Source organism: Pongo abelii, chromosome 9 (assembly GCF_028885655.2).
Source record: "Pongo abelii isolate AG06213 chromosome 9, NHGRI_mPonAbe1-v2.0_pri, whole genome shotgun sequence".
NCBI lineage: Eukaryota > Metazoa > Chordata > Mammalia > Primates > Hominidae > Pongo > Pongo abelii.
Genome location: NC_071994.2, coordinates 106,332,883 through 106,351,279, shown reverse-complemented (window position 1 = coordinate 106,351,279; position 18,397 = coordinate 106,332,883). Strand labels below are relative to the sequence as shown.

At 32.3% G+C, this 18,397-nt stretch overlaps 1 protein-coding gene across 5 annotated transcripts in view; it reads right to left on the bottom strand.

Moving 5' to 3' along the window:
- DYNC2H1 (dynein cytoplasmic 2 heavy chain 1) overlaps positions 1 to 18,397 on the bottom strand; it is a 360,273-nt gene that overhangs the window by 153,104 nt on the left and 188,772 nt on the right. For all 5 annotated transcript variants that reach the window (XM_054523746.2, XM_054523748.2, XM_054523747.2 and 2 more), the window contains 5 exon segments: positions 16,909 to 17,019; positions 12,752 to 12,907; positions 8,313 to 8,388; positions 3,396 to 3,604; positions 632 to 736 (listed from right to left, as the gene is read on the bottom strand). In XM_054523746.2, the coding sequence (XP_054379721.1) occupies positions 632 to 736; positions 3,396 to 3,604; positions 8,313 to 8,388; positions 12,752 to 12,907; positions 16,909 to 17,019 (657 nt within the window).

Sequence of the window (18,397 nt, the reverse complement as noted above, 5' to 3'; positions counted from 1 at the left end):
CATCAATGGTAGACTGAATAAAGAAAATGTGATTGATACACAGACAACACAGAATATGCAACATAAGGAAAGAACAAGACCATGTCCTTTGCAGCAAGGAAGTGAAGGAGCTGGAGCAAGACCATGTCCTTCACAGCAAGGATGGATGGAGCTGGAGATCATTTTCATAAGCAAACTAACACAGGAACAGATAATCAAATACCACATGTTCTCACTTATAGGTGAGATCTAAACACTGAGTAGACATGGATACAAAGAAGGGAACAACAGACACCAGGGCCTACTTGAGGGTGGAGGGTGAGAGGAGAGGGAGGATCAAAAAATTACCTATTGGGCACTATACTTATTACCTACGTGATGAAATAATCTGTACACCAAACCCTTATGACACACAATTTACCCATGTAACAAATCTGCACATTTCCCCCTGAATCTAAAAGTTTAAAACGAAAAAAAAATCAGAAAATCAAATATTTTAAAAAGTATATTTAAATCTGGAATGGTGTTGTGAAAATAAAATAAAATGTTTAAATAAAGCTTGTGGGGTCTATGGTACTAAATCAAGTTTAATTTCGTCTCCTTCAGGCTCACTAGCAACTTTTTTTGAAGGTAGATCTTCTTTTTAGGTTACCTGAGAACTGATCATGCGCTGAGATGAGCGAGCGATATTGGCAGGCAGACCAAAGAAACTAGGTTTGTCGTCCTCTGGAAGTTTCTCAATGACAGCACGATAGTCCTAAATATAAAGAAGTGAAAAACAGTTTTTTTAAAAAATAAAGATTGAACTTACAATCATTGAAATAAGAAAGAATACTTTGAAATGTTAAATTATTATTTGTATTTTTATTTTCTAGATAAATCTCACTTTGTTTGATATTAACTCAGTTATCTATGGGAAGTATTCTGTCATTAATACTTCTTCACACTTCAATTATTTGATATATTTTCTTATCCTAACTCCCACATACAAAGGGACTCTGAATTATTTACAACATATTTGAGTGATTATGCCTACTATATGTAAGCTACTATGTTAGATGTTTTTAGGAAAGCTCTGTAATTTTTTTCCTATAGCTTACCAAAGACCAATCTGCAGAGTGCAGTTCTGCTCATGTTAAATTAAGCGATTATATATATATATATATATTCAAGCAATCTACTTTTGTTTCTTTTTAACTTAGAGAAACCTTGTAAACGTGTAGACACATACTAGTATGCAAGCACTGCTTTGTAAATTGCTTTATAATAGAGCAATTCCAGTTAGTCTTCAGTTTGCTGGGGAGGTGTGATAAAATGCATTGATAATCCTATCATTTCATCCTAAGAATTACTCTACACATTGAATAAGCTTGGATTGTTGAGCATTCATCTCAACAGTTACTCACTCATGACTTTAAATCAAAAACTAAGTGCAGGCAAAAACACTTATTCAGTTTGACCTAAACATGGAAACTGTTTTGTTTTCATGAAGAGAAGTTATTTTAAGGCAAGTACTGCACGTGCATCTAAACCGTGTTTGCTGAAGTAGGCATGGGGAGACTTGGCCTCTGACTTCCCCTCATCCTTTCTTATCCTTGGCAGCTGACCCTGAAGTATTTCCAAGGAGACAGGTGGACTCCAGGAAGTCCAGGGCCTGTAAATATGTCACATTTTGGAAAGTCATGCTGTTCTTTGAAATTCTTCCAATCCTTTAGCTTAGCATTTGTAAACTTCCTCAAGGTACTCAATCACAACATACACGTATAAATGTATATGTACATGTACATGAGTGTATGTTTGCATATATGTGTGCATGTGTTATCCTAGGAAACATTCAGTGTCTTTCATCTAACTCAATTATTAGAAAGCTAAACAGTGATTCTCATAAGTCATCCTATAAATTTAAAAATATTTACTCTTTGTAGAGTTATACACTTTGCTTATTTCAAAATAGCTATGAAATCTTCTTGTCTAGACTGGCTAGAGTCTTCTGTCTTTCTAGAACTATACAGTGATGTGCTGACTAGTAACTGGCAGTTACATATTCAGACTGATTTACCCTTACTTGTACATAAAAATATATATATACCATGTGATATAATTTATATAAACAGCACAAAAACAAGAAAACTAGGCTGTTAGAGTAAGTATAATGTACCCTTTGTGGGAGAGGTAGTAACTAGAAGGGAATATAAGGAGAACTTCTAGGAAGCTAATAATATTCTGTTCCTTGACCCCAGAACTGGCTACACTCATGTGGTCTATGTATGAAAATTCATGGAATTGTGCATTTATGATGTACATGTTTCTGTATGAATTGTATTTTTCAATGTAAGCTTCTAACAATAGAGTTGGAAAACTTGTTGGGGTACACTATCTGAATTAAATGTATAATAATTATGCAATATTCTCTATTTATTCACTCACTCTAAGGTTCTGCCAGAAGGTAAACTCCACAGGTGCATTACTATATCCACAATACCTAGAACAGAACTATCACTGAGCAGATGTTCAATGCATATTATTGACTGAATGAGTAAATTAAAGATACTAGAAATAAAACAGGATACTTAAGGTAATAAGTAAGATAGTCAATAAGAGTAATATATTTAATAGTGATTTTTAAACTTTTATTTTTTGACAATTATGTGCCAAATGAAGGATTTTTCTTGAAAAATAATTGGATGAAAGGAAATAGCACAAAACTGAGAGAACTACATAATTGAATAGATATAAGCCTTTGTAATTCATGAAGAAATGTATAATTATAGTACTCTAATAAAGCATTATTTGCACACTTATACACATATAGGTTTATGGCAAAATAAATTAGAATTGAAATCTTTTGGCTATACTTATTACTATTTTCTGGAAAAGATGAGTACATTCTAGGAGGCTTTCATGTGATGGCTCAAGGCAAAAAGCTACAGCTAGCTGAAATAAATACACAAAATGTTGCTGTGAAAAACAAAGTAAATTCCTTTTATATATTTAGATAAGCTTTAAGTGTACAAGCCAGAAACTGAAGACACATATTTATTAAATAATATTTGTCTTCTTTCATATTTTTCAATATATGAGAGTATACTCATGCCTACTATGAAGTGCATATTCTCCCACTTCAGCTTTTCACATCAGCCCTACCTTATTTGAATTTTCTTTGGCCACTCCCTTCAAGATCTGTCTACATACCAGCCTATTATTATGATCAACCACCCAACTTTCAGTAAGTACTCAAAAGTTTTTAGGATGCCTTACTAAAGTTGAAAGAATCAAGCCATATATTGTCATAACAAATAATCCAAACTGTGAATAATTACTTGTGCATTTGAAAAGAAGTAACATGTATTTAACAATGTAAGAAATGATTCACGTATCTACCTGGAAATAGACTGAAAATCATTCATTTTACCTACCAAAATGCTGCAGGATTGTGGTAGAGATATGGAATATGGAAAAATGCTTTTCTTGTTCCTTGGGTTGAATACATCAATAACTGAAGAATTAAAAAACTGCTTCAGGTATGACTGAAGAACTCTAAGGTCAAAATAGTTGTCTATACGTCCTCCATAAATAGCATTTTCAAGTAAACCATGTACAAATTCCCATTGTACATCTTTGGCACCTATAATTTTAAAAAAGCACTCTTATTATTTCATTTCTAAAATATTAACTAAATTCCTGGCTTGAGTTATAACATGTAGCAAAATATATTTAATACAACTAAATCATTTATTCAAATGACTATTAATATTAATAGTAGTAAATATTTGAGATTTTTTAATCAAGTAAAATTTTCCAAATATTTTACATGTATAAATTCACTTAATCCTTATAGCAAAGATAGAAGTATTAATATTATACAATTATACATATGGAGAAACCTTCCTAAGGGATAGGGAGGCTGAGGCACCAAAATGAGAAAGTTATACAATCTCGAAGATCTGAAATAGAAATGAGGTACTCTGAATTCAGTCAGATTATCTGAATTATCTGCCACACAATCCTGGCTACCTAAATTGGAAATTCCTTAAGAGAACCTATCCAAAACATAATTTTACACATTTGATGAAACCGTCAGTTTATAAAATAAACTGATTAACAGGGAAACGCTACAAAACACCTTCACACATTACACTCTTCTAAATGTCATGATTTTACATAGTCAACTACCCATTTTCTATTTTAATAGAAGAGAAATGTAATATTAAAAAACCACAATGGAACTTTTTGTTTTTTGTTTTTTTGAGATGGTGTCTTACTCTGTCGCCCAGGCTGGAGTGCAATGATGCAATCTCAGCTCACTGCTTACTCCACCTCCCAGGTTCAAGCAATTCTCCTGCCTCAGCCTCCTGAGTAGCTGGGATTACAGGCGCATGCCACCACACAGCTAAGTTTTGTATTTTTAGTAGAGATGGGGTTTCACCATGTTGGTCAGGAACTTCTTGTATAAGATATTATTTCATTTTGCAACAGAAATATCCTTGTCATCACAATTTTGTGGTAATGTTAAAATGTAAGAATTAAATCTCAGATCAACAGTAAATACAGGAGACACATAACTACATTTAAACTAGCTAATAAACTTTATTGTTAGCATTACTAGCATAGTTCTATTTCATAACTATAAAGTTTAGAGATATGACAAAAATTGATTATCTACATGCCTTGGAACATAAGGGATTTAGGTTGCCTCCTGCAGGATAAGGGGACCTATATAGTGGAAGAATAAAGTTGTTATCTGCCTACATCTTATTGTCAACAGTGACTAAACAAAGGACTTCACCAGGACTCAAATTTCTAGTTGTCCTGATACTCACTGAATGATACCTTTATCATTTGGTCAGTCACTGATAAGTTAGCCAGTCATTGATAAGTCACTAAGGAATACAGACATATTAGTGTATCTTTCAACTTACAAAACAGAAACAGCAGCCATTATGTGAAATATTTTATCGAATTTTTATAAGAAAATCTTATTTTTTTCTACCTATTTTTCTCAAAACAAATTTTATGTTGTTCAGGATAAAATGAATAGAACTTAAATTACAACAATAGCAATAATAATAACAGCCAACAATTACTGATAGCTTAACTCCATAATTTAAACTTCTGGATATTCGAATAAACGGAGATATTGTCTACTATTATTCCTAATTTAAAGATCAGGAAACTCAGGCTTAAAGATTAGGAAACTTGCTCTAGGTTGCATGGCTATTACTCTCAATACCAATTGTTCCCAAGAGTTAGAACTTTTTCTCTTTTTTGGCATTTAATTCTATACATGTGGAAGTTCATTCATGTCAGAAAATTCTATAATCAAGATTTAACAGATCTTTACTCAGATTCAATATCATTTTAGAGCATCTGCCTTTTATTCGAAACATAATGGTGTAAGAGATCTATTTATATAGATATGTCTTACAATGCTATTAATTAATTCTATCACAAATGTGAAACACAATGATAAATCATTCAAATTCTGTTTTCTCTCTTTTGTGAAAGGGCACTAACACTAATAGCCTCACAGTGGTATTATAAAAGTCAAATAAATATTCAAAAGCATTTTGGAAAATTACCAAGTTTTTAGGCAAGCTGAAAAAAGTATTAGTTTATATCCTCCAAAAAAAAAAATCTGTGTCAAATATTAAAAACAACAGTTCATGTGGTTCAGGAAAGTAGTTACCCATGTATGAGGTGGGGAATGTTGGGTCATATGTAGAAAGGAGTAGGAAGAAGGCACTTCTAAAATACTGATAATGCTGTTTTTATTTTATTTTTTTATTTTGGGCAAGTTACATAGGTTCAATTTATGGAAAATTTATTGAATTGTACATTTATGTGTACTTTTCTGATGTAGAATTTTAAAAAAATCTTTTAAACAAACAGAAAATTCTCTTGGAACACTATTTGGCATTAACTAGTAATGGTGAACAAATGCATACCCTGTGGCCTAGCAATTCTACTCCTACATATATACTCAACAGAAATATATCTACATAGTCACCTAAAGGTATGGCAGCATTACCCATAATCATCCCAAACTCAAAACTACCAACATGTCCATCAACAGAAATACATATACTTACACAAAGGCATACTGTATAGCATTGAGAATAAATGGACTACAACTAAATGCAAACACATAGCTGGATCTATCAAATACAATGTTAACTACAGGAACCCAAACACTAGAGCATATATGCTGTATGTTTCCAGTTTTACAAAAACAGGCAAAAGTAATCTATATAGTTAGGGGTCTGGTGTCTACCTCAGGAACAGGGGAAGATAAAGTTGGGGAATGGTAGAGGCTGAAAGGCAACATTACATGAGTAGATTCAGTGGTACTTATAATGTTCTGTTTCTTGATTAAGGTGCTGGCTACGTGGGGGAATTCAGTTTGTGGAAATTTCAATGAGCCATAAACTTGTAAGTACTTTTTGTCCATATACTTCATTAAATAGGTTTTTTTTAAACTTCAAAAATATATAAATGAAAATGGGACTTGGCCACATCCTAGCTGTCCATCCTTATCCTTTTGCCAAAGACAAGTTATAGAAAAAATTTCTGATGCTATTAACTGAAATAATAATTAACTATGATGGGCTAGGCACTGTTATAAACCTCAAGGATATACACAGTAAACAAGACAAAGATCTTACTTTAAAACAGATTATGCTCTAGTGGGAAGAGAGAAACAAAATAAGAAAATAAATGAATAAACAAGAATATATCGAGGTAGTACTAAGGTATTAAGACAATATGACAAGACAAAGGGATAGAGAATGATTAGATTACTTCAGATTCAACAGTAAGAAATCAATCTCCAGGAGCAATTCTCTTCTCAAGAGGATACCTCTAAGCTGAGAAGTGAACAACAGGAAGAAGAAGGCCATATGAAAGTTTGGGAAGAAAGCATTTCAGACAGAAGGAAGAACACCTATTAAAACCTTCAAGTAAGAACAAGTCTGGCTTGTTTGAGGAACATAAAGATGCCAAATATGGATATAGGTTTTAAACAGGAAAATTATATGCTTTGGTTTGCATTTCGAAAAACTAAAGTTGTTTATGGTATGAAGAATGTTTGCAAGGGTGCTAAAGTGGAAGAAGAGCAGGTAAGAAATTATTGCTTGGACTGCCAACACATTGGAAAATAAGCGAATAGAATCATGATGTGATTTGCAAAGGATAGAAATTGCCAAAGCACTGGATGTCTGAGGATGAGGAAAAAAAAAAAAAAAAGAATCCACGGTGACTCACAGGCTTTAGCCTTGAATAACCATTAATACATGAATGGTGGCCATCTACTGAAATGGAGGCAGAATCAGGAAAAAGTATTTGGCAGGGTTGTGGGGGTGGGGAGGAGACAGGAATTGAGAGATTTGTTTGTGACATTTTTAAGTTTGAGATTACTATCAACATACTCTATTCTCTAATCCATCATTGGTCTAAACTCTAATGTCCCCCTCCCTTCGCCCTGCACAATAAACTTTAGAGATTAGACTGTTCCTGTTTTCAAGGAGGCTGATAGCTAGATGGCCTTAAGGGATCAGATTACATGGCTTTATTTGCTGCTGTGTTTTAATCTATTATTTGTACCTCGTTTCCTGAATCCTACTTAGTAATTCAATTATGACTCCACAAATCCTTGGTACTAATCTTAGCCTGCTATACTCCTGAATTTTAACAGTTCCCTTGAAAGACATCTGAAAAACTAAGTTAGTGCCTGAAACTTTTTTTTTTTTTTTTTACATCAGGACATTAAATGATTTATTTACTTGTGGAGCTATTCAGCGGTGGATTATGGTAGACATTTAGTGGATTAGGGGACTATTACCAGACGGTAAAGACTTGTTTTATTTAACTAACTGTTTCATATTTTTTAGATCATTTTCTTCACGAATGCATATTCATTTTAGATAAAGTATATGTGATTTTTTTTTTTATACATATGTAACTTACCTGCACATTGGGCACATGTACCATAAAACCTAAAGTATAATAATAATAATAATAATAATAATAATAATAATAAAAGAAAAAAAAAAGAAACATTAAAAAAAAAAAAAAAAGTGCCTGAAACTTTTGAAAGACACAAAGTGAAAACAAGGTCTTTCTAGCCTTCTGCTTCCAGAAAGAAGAATCCATGTAAGAACAGATCCATATAACAACTCGGAGATAACACAGGTATAACAGTCAAATAAAAAATAAAATAACAAGCAAAAGCAAATTTTGTGACAGGAAGTTAAGCCACTTCTGAAGAAAACATAGTTAATAAGACCTCAGATAAAATATTTTATTAATATGAGATTAAACTTTTTGTTAGAACTTACCATCAAAAAGTCTGTCAATAATGTTGTACCCAGCCCGAAGATCTGATAAAGAAAATTCATAAAACTTTGTCCAACCCTGTCAAAAAACAATTTTTTTAAGTAAACAACTAAGCAGTAGTCAAAGATACATATGTATGTATCACTGTCCTTAAATGAAATGATCAATATAGACTTAAAAATATATAACTCCTGGGAATTTTTAATAAAACCAACACATAATAAATCTAAAATAACAGTAAACTTAAAAAAAAAATTTACTGGCCATAGCATGAAAAGTACTTTATAATACCATACTAATTTTAGTTATTTATGTGGCAACATAGTCACAGAGAACAAACTGGTATACTAAATTTTTTATTCTAATTACTATATATACATTGGGATATTTCCTAATACGTTATCCTTCAGAATTGTGGATTTTCTCCACAAACATACAAAAAAAAAATACTACACAAAAAAAGGCCCAAAAGCATATAGCAGTATATTCATTCATACGGAACCCACAAAGCATTCATATTAGAACTAAATAAAATTATATACCTATAACTAATAGCTACAGCGTTTGTATAAAATGAATATTCATAGAGCTCTATATTGTGTAGACAATTGAAACATAAAATAATTTCTATATGGCTTCTATTGACTAATTAGTTCTAAGTAATAAAATAAGTTCAAATTAAAATATATTTAGACTTGGATATTATTTAGGAATACTGATACAAATTTCATTCATTCATTCAACACTCAAAAAATATTTTAAAAATATATATTATACCTCAGGCTCTGGGAATATAAGAATGAACAAAAAAATTATCCCTGCCCTCATGTAGCTTTCAGTAAAACGTGGGAAAGAGTGGGGTGGAGACAATCACTCAAATACATATGCAACTGTAAAATGATAATAACTTTGACCGAGAGAAACATTTAGTATGTTTCACACATATGAAAGAGATCTGACCTAATCTAGAGGAGAGGGAAAGTCACCCTAATGGGGAGAGGGGTGACATACAAAGATAAAAGTAGACAGATTTAAGAACTCCTTAGGAAAATAAAACTAACAGAATTTTTGTATTGGATTGTAATGGAGTATGAAGACACGAAAAATAGGGCTGTTAAGAATGACTTCTAAGCTTATTGCTCATTCAAATTGATGATGGATGATGTCATTCTTAATAAGTGAAACACTGAAAGAATACAAGGTTTGGGAAGGAATATCATGAGATCACCAAACAAACGTTTAACAAAGCAATTAAACAAACACATTAAACAAAAACATAAGTTTTGAACTGCTATATACCAGGCCATGTTTTGGTCAATTAAAATATAGCAATGAACAAGAGACAAATATCTGTGCACTTGGGAAGCTTAAATTCCAGTGCTTGATCCAGAATATGTGAATTTTCAGACATGTTTGAGACATCCAACTGGATATGACAGCTGTTAGATATGCAAACATACAGCCTAGAAAGTTGATCTGAGCTGTATGTGTAAATTTGGGGTCAATAGCATTTGGATATTTTAAAAAAAAAAGAATATTATGGATATTATGAAAACAAAAGATTTAAATTTTGCTGTTAGAAGATTTAAGAATTAAAGATCTCTAAAGGATACGTACCCATCAACAATTAACAAAATTCCTCTAATATTTATCTAAACTTTCTAACATCTTAATAAAATTTCTTACATCATTCTGTTAGACTGTATATGTGAAAAAGTTTATTTTTAAAAAATGTTTAATACCTTGAAGATCAATATTTTTAAAACCCCCAAATTAGAAAACTGTTGCTATCAATATTGCTTAATATATACACCTATGACATGGTCTGTAATAAAAATTGTCTCTAACAATTATATTGTTAGAGACCATGTCATAGGTATATATATTTTGTCCACATTTACCTCCAGTGTTATGATTTTTATGAGAACAAAAGTATGGTATGAAAAAAAGTGACATTCTCAAACTTTTTTTTGTGGGAAAGTGAATTGCTGTATCCCTATGGATAACAATTTGGTAATATTTATAGATTTCTAAAAATACATATATTCTTTGACCCAAATATTCCACATTTAAAAATTGACAGCTATGAATAGGTGTTAAATAAAGCATGCATAGGGATCTCCACTGCAACATTTTTTTTATATTCGCAAAAGTTGAAAAGAATATATATGCTCATCCAACAATCCAAAACTGCTAAAAAATTATAGCGATATTATATAATACAAATATTATTTTTAAATTAGGCATTAAATAGACACTGATACTTAACAATGTCAAATATATTGTTTTAAAAAGCAAGGTACAGAGCTGTGTTTGTAATATGCTACCTACCGTCTGAGTTATAAAGAACATAAATGCATATATAAATTAATAAAATATGTTTGTATATTTATACAATCTCTCTGAAGCACAAACAAGAAATGGTTTCTCAATAAAGGTAAATCACTATCAGTATTGTTCATCTATCATTCAGGATTAATTGATATATTAGGCTAAGGACAGAGGTCAGAGAAGTCAGGAAAAAAAAAGATTTACAGGAAGATGTGCCTACCCCATTTTGGAACTACTTTTTAGGTGTGATTCTTTGAGCAAGTTAACTATGATCAATGAGTCTTCCCCATAAGTGTGGTATACATATTATAAGAAACAACACAATGCTATTATTGTTTAGTATTTCATCTGTTTGACAAATGTTTATTGACAGGCTACAAATCAGACACTGTGTTAAGCATTAAACATACACTATTTCATTTGATGCCCACAATAAAGGTAAATATGATTGTTACCCTCATTCTACAGTTGAGGAAACTGACGCTTATTGGGGGTTAAAACAGTTTACCCAAGGTATCACTGCAAGGGAACTCTCGAGTCAGGACTCAAATGCAAGTCTGTCTAGCTCCAGAACCTATGCTCTTGTTTTGACATGGCACTGAAATAGAGAGGTTAAAAGGGGAGCAGGGTGAGGGGGGAAGTTTGAGGAGAGATTTTCCTCAACGAAAGTGGACAAAGTTGAAAAAAGAGGATGGGAAAAATTTAAAGATGGATGAGTGATGCAATTTACAGCTGAGAGAAGCATTTGGCAAGAAGAATTGACCATTAGTACCAGATATGACTGCCATGGCAATGGAAAAAATGCAGTTTATTGATTGTGAGGACAATAACAGATAGAGAGCCTTTGGTGAGAAAGAGTAGATAGATTCAAGACCTTAAAGAAGCCCAGCATGACTGAAGTGTAGAATGCAAGTGACACAAAGGGCCTGAGAGGAGGTTGAAGAGATAGGTGGGTCTTTTCTTCTGGACTATGCTAAGGTATTTGCATATCTTTTCCCTACGTACAATAAAAAGCCACTTGATAAATTTTAAGCAAACTAATAACCAAACTCATATATTAGAAAGATAATTCTGGTTGCTAAATGCAAAAAGTAGGAAGAACAGTTGGAAGACAAATTCAGAAAGTAGTACAGGTGAGAGGTGATGAGGCTTAAAAATGGTGAAGTGCATATATTTAAATTATATTTTGGAAGTAGAATTAACAAGATTTGATGATGGATTGAATAGGGAAGCTAAGAAACACAACATACCAAGAACAGCTCCTGAGTTTACAGACTGAGGAAGTAGACAGATACCAATGGCTTTTATTGGGAAGAACTGACTGGTATGGGGAATTCAGGTTTTGAAATTTGAGCCATCTAGGCAATATAAACTATAAAAATGATACCTAATACTCATTGAGGGCTTATAATGGGTCACAAATTGTTCTTAATATTTTAATACAATGAGATGTGAAGTAGTTAGCCATATACAGTCTAGAAGATCAGCAGAAAAGATCAAATTAAGGACATAAATTTAAGTCATGAGCCAAATTATTATGTAATTACGTAAATTTGTAAACCTAGCTATTTATATTACATTACAATTTTTTTTTTTTTTTTTTTTTGAGACAGAGTCTTGCTCTGTCGCCCAGGCTGGAATGCAATGGTGTGATTTCGGCCCACTGCAACCTCTGCCTCCTGGGTTCAAGCAATTCTCCTACCTCAGCCTCCCAAGTAGCTGGAACTACAGGCGCGTGCCACCAGTTTTGTTTTTTTTTTTTTTGAGATGTAGTTTTGCTCGTTGCCCAGGCTGGAGTGCAATGGCACAATCTCGGCTCACCACAACCTCCGCCTCCCAGGTTCAAGCGATTCTCCTGCCTCAGCTTCCAGAGTAGCTGGGCTCATAGGCATGCACCACCATGCCCAGCTAATTTTGTATTTTTAGTAGAGATGGGGTTTCTCCATGTTGGTCAGGCTGGTCTCGAACTCCCGACCTCAGGTGATCCGCCCACCTCGGTCTCCCACAGTACTGGGATTACAGGTGTAAGCCACCATGCCTGGCCAAAAAAAATATTTTAACATACAAAAATATAAAGCTTAGAATGTATTCAAGACATGTTCTTACTTACTTGAGGAATATAGTTTCTTCTTTCTTGACATGCAGCATGAAACCATGCAAGACTGAAGAGAGCATGAGCTCGATGTATATTATCTTTTTTGCTAATTTGCTCAGGAGTCCAAGACTCGTAAGTACGCATTAAATTCTTCTTTAAACCTGGAGGTGACTAGAAAAAAATCAACAGACATCCTATTGCTAAAATCCTACAAGTAAAATATATTAGATTTTAACATATTTAACAACATAATTTAAAGAAAATTTTTCACTGCTTACCAGGTTTGAGTTAAATTATTATGTTACTTCAAAATGTACATAAAACTAGTTTTAAATTGCTTATATCTAACAGTTCATCTCAAATATAAATACAGAATAATTATTCAAATTTAAAAATCTATACAATAATATTCAAAATAACCAAATAAGTTTTATATGATGATTGAGAGGTGTTTTTTTTTTTCCCACTGACACTAAATCACTACTTATAATACTAATGTGATATTGATTGTTATGGGACAGGTGTCTGAGTTTAATATGCCAGCTTTCCCTTACTAGTTGCTATTTGAATTTCCATGAGGAATTCAACATACCATTTACATAGAATGTCAACTAATGTTCCTTGTGCATTAGTCCAAATTTAAAGTATTACCTAACATTGCTAGGTTCATAAACACAAAAATCCAGGAACTGAAATTACATATCAGACTAGTATAAAATTTTTAAAAATGTTCATCCATATGTATCATACCTGTCATTTTTTAAATTATCAAAATGATAACTTTTCAAGTTCGTGGAAAAATAGCAAAATAATCCCCTCAGAAAGAATTCTAATATTAAAAAATATATAATGTGGGTTTTTCTGTCCAAGTTATTCTAATTAGCTTGTTTTAAAAATAAAATATTTCTTCCAAAATGGTTTCTAACATAAAAATAATAAATTCAGGCCGATACTTTAAGAATGCCTACTACAAAAATTAGTCATACCCTTTGAAATCCTTTTCATTGTTATTTCTTAAGTAAAATGACTTTCTTGTTTAAAAAGTGGCTGGGTATGGTGGCTCACGCTTGTAATCCCAGCACTTACGGAAGCTGAGGTGGGTGGATCACTTGAGGTCAGGAGTTCCAGACAGCCTGGCCAACATGGTGAAACCCGCCTCTACTAAAAATACAAAAAATAAATAAAAAATTAGCCAGGTGTGGTGGTGCACACTCGTAATCCCAGCTGCTCAGCAGGATGAGGCAGGATAATTGCCTGAACCCAGGAGGCAGAGGTTGCAGTGAGCCAAGATTACACCACTGTTCTCCAGCCTGGGCACAGAGCAAGACTCAGTCTCAAAAAAAAAAAAAAAAAAAGAAAAAAGAAAATACACTACTGAAATATTAAGTACCTATCAAATTCACACTTTTTAAATGAAAGCTTTTATGTTTATGAAACATTTACAAAAACTATCATAGATAAGGCCAAATTTCTGCACACTACTCAATAAAACATGACATTAATAGGAAACCAAACAACCACTTAGAGTTTTTAAAAAGGCACTACACTAAAGATCATACAAATTAATAAATCGTATACAGTTACAGAGAAAATCACATATAAGTACAGACTGAAAAATAAATGAAACAAAAACACTCATATGCCAAAATTGTGAAATAAAGCCAAAGACATATTAAGCTGCAAATTCAGACTTAGAACAGTTTCAGTATGAATACAAGCAAACAGAAAACAAGCATTCAACTCAAGGAATCAGGAAGAATAAAAGGAGAAAAAATCTAAAGACAGCGTTAGAAAGAAAAACAGAAAAAAGTAGAAAATTCAGTGAAATGAAAAGAATAAGAAAAAGCAAATTCATAAGTATAGCAACAGTTATTTGGAAGAACAATTTTTTTAAACAACTCTGACAACTAATCGAAAAAAGAAAAAAATAATGAAGTGACTTTAACAATTTTAAAAAATAATATATGCCCATATTATATATATGCACATACATATAATCATTTTGAACATCTCAATGAACTACAAGGATAGTCTAAGCTAAGATAGTTAAAATTTCCTATAGTGATTCAAGAAATAAAAAAAATTCACTAATAATTGAAATCAAATTGAAAATTTCCATAAAAATGTAATCAAATTACCTCTTAACAAGATCCCAGAAAAGGTTACACATTAAAACATTCAAGGAACAGTTTACCTGGTATAATAACACCCTCTTATCGAAATAGTTACTGAATTCCTCTTACTTGGCCTTGAATTACATGCTAAGTTCAAAAATGCAAGCAAAAAAAATACCCCCTGCCCTCATGGCTCATGCAATCCAGTTCTAGAATATAGATTAGTAGAATTGTATAGTGGGATTGCAGCTGGTGAAGATTCTGGGAAAGTTCTTTCTTACTAGACCTTATAATCATTCAATTAAAATATTTCTAATATTAAATCATCTTTGCTTTTCTGGATTAATGCTCACCCTGTTTTCTTCCTTAAATGAAACTAACACCTTCAGATGAAAAAGAGCAGTACTAATCTAAAATAACAGGTAGGACCAGGCACGGTGGCTCATACCTGTAATCCCAGCATTTTGGGAAGCCAAGACAAGAGAATTGCCTGAGCCTAAGGAGTTCAGGACCAGCCATGGCAACACAGTGAGGCCTCGTCTCTCAAAAAAAAAAAAAAAAAAAAAATTAGCTGGGTGTGGTGAAGCACCTGTAGTTCCAGCTACTCAGAAAGCTGAGGTGGGAGGATTGCTTGAGCCCAGCAGGTCGAGACTGCAGTGAGCTGTTATAGCATCACTGCACTCCAGCCTGGGTAACACAGCGAGACCCTATCTCAAAAAAAAAAAAAAAAAAAAAAAAGCATGTAGTTACAAACACTAATAAAATGAAAGTTTTAATAGTTTGCTATTTTATTTATGACTTTGACAAATCATAAAATATCATTACAAACACAATTTTAGCTATATAAGGTTTGGGTTGGATCTACCGAGAGATACAAGGATGGATGGACATAAGGATAGAAGGCAGGCAGGGAGGTTGGGAACAATCAACAGAGTGAAAAGCAATCTACAGAATGGGAGAGAATATTTGCAAACCATACATCTGATAAGATACTAAGCAATTAGTATCCAGAATATATAATGAACTATTAATACAACTCAACAGCAAAAAATTAAATAATTTTTAAAATGCACAAAGAATTTGAAAAGACATTTCTCCGAATAAGATATATAAATGTCCAAACATATGAAAGATGCTCAACATTACTCATCACCAGGGAAATGCAAATCAAAACCACAATCAGGTATCACCTCACACCCACTCAGAAGACCACTATTAAACACACACACTCAGAGAAAAGTGTTGGTGAGGATGTGGACAAATTGTTCAGTGCTAGTGGGAATGTAAAATGATGTAGCCACTATGAAAAACAGTATGAAGTTCCATCAAAAACTTAAAAATAGAATCACCATATGATGCAACAATCGCACTTCTGGCTACATATCCAAAATAATTGAAAGCAGAATCTTGAAGAGATATGTGCTCACCAGTGTTCACTGTATTATTCACAACAGCCAAGAAGTCAAAGACCTAAATGTCCACTGATGGATTAATGGATAAACAAAATGTGGTATATACATACAATGAAATATTATTCTATTTTAAGAATGGAAATCCTGCCATATGCTAAAACATGGACGAACCTTGAAGACGTTATGTTAAGTGAAATAACAAAAAGATAATCCATGATTTTACTAAATGAGGTAGCTAAAGTAGTCAAACTCTTAGAAAGTAAAATGGTGGTTGCCAGAGGATAGGGCAAAATGAAGAGTTGCTCTTCAATGGTCATAGAGTTTCAATTTTGCAAGATAAAAAAAGTTCTAGAGATCTACTGCACAACAAGGCGCGTATTGCACTATACACTTAAAAATGGTTACGATAGTAAATGTCATGTTATGTGTTTCTTACCACAATAAAGACAAAAAACATAAGTATGAAATAAAATTTGAAAAGATTTAAATGTATTTTATATCATCTTATGCTATTATCTATGTATACCTCATCTAAATGTAAAAAGAAGTTGTGTGTTCTGTGTAATAGTTGTTTACAAAGTTTTAGAAGTCATGTATAGATTACTGCTTTCATACAACTAGTGATCCAAGTTTTAAATCTTCTTACCTCATATGTTATCTTCAGACTTGACTGTAGTAAAATAGGAGTAAAGTTGGGATGAACTTCTGCAGTGAGCCAAAGACGAAAGGTATCTTTAGGTTGAAGAGTATTCAATTCCTTGTTTACAAAATCAATGATAAAAATTTACTTAAATACATACGAAAATTTCTCTTTTACCATTACATTATCAGTAACTATTTTTAATTAAAACTTTTGTGACATTCTGATATATTTCTTAATGCTCTGGTTATATTTCCTTTAAATTTTTATCTTTTCTATTACTAGCTCAGTGTAATGAATAAGAATCTCCATCTAAAGTCATGTTGACTGGGTTGAAATTCATACTTTGCCACTAATCTGCTATGTGACCTTGGTCTCTTTGACTTATTCCATCTCTAAACAAGGATAATAGTACCTATCACGTAGAATTGTGTAAGACACTAAAACAGTGCCTGATACATAGTAAGTTCAAAGTGTTAGCTATAATTGCTATGCCTAAACTACCAGCCTTCTTAAGGTCTTTAGATTCTCAATGCTTTAATTCATGCTTCTACAGAGTTATATAATGATATTAATTCCCTTATTTACAATTTTTAGTAGCACCTTATGGCCTATAATATAAATTCAAAACTTAACCATACAAATTCATCTGCCCATGCTTCTCATACCGTGGGCTTTAGTCATTTATCCAGACTCTTACGACTATTTTTACTCATCATATTTCCTCTGCCTATTATTCTCTTTGTAATCTGACAAATTATTACTTATCTGTCAAAATATAATTTAAATACTATGTCTTAGGGGAATATCTTCTCCAACTCTTCACTACCACAATCCCAAGCAGATTTAATGACCCATGTCATTTTGTAAATTTTTCCCATAGTATTCCTCATCCCACAATATAGTTATTAACGTGATCTGTCTCTTCTAAATTAAGTTCCCAGAGAGCAGGTACAAATTCTGTAGGTAACCAGAACCTGGCAGAATTTCTGGCTTTTTCTTGTACTCAGCAAGTATCTGTAAATTTAATAAATGAATAAAAAAATGACAGAAGAAATTTTGATAGCTCTGAAAGAGAATGAAGTCTAAAAATTATTTTAATATAATTGATGTTTAACACTAACATTCATTTAATATCATGTGAAATGTAGAGTTAAGATGACAAAAAAATGACAAAAGAATGACCGTAAAAACATTGTGCTTGCTTAAAATTATAAAGGATAAAATGTATTTACACCTCATAACCTTAAAATGTAAAGTTTATATAAAACTTTGCTTTGGGTTAGCAAATCTAAAAAAATTTAAAAGGTGAAAGAAACAATACATTGTGATATGGTTGGATTTACAGCTGGATATAGTTGGACTTACAATAAATTTATATCCAATCAATCCATCCAAACTAATAGGAAAGCAAATAATAATCAGTTATTTAAAAAATTATATAATATTATGTACTGTTTCTACGAGTTCTAATTAAGATGTACTTTCAAGATAA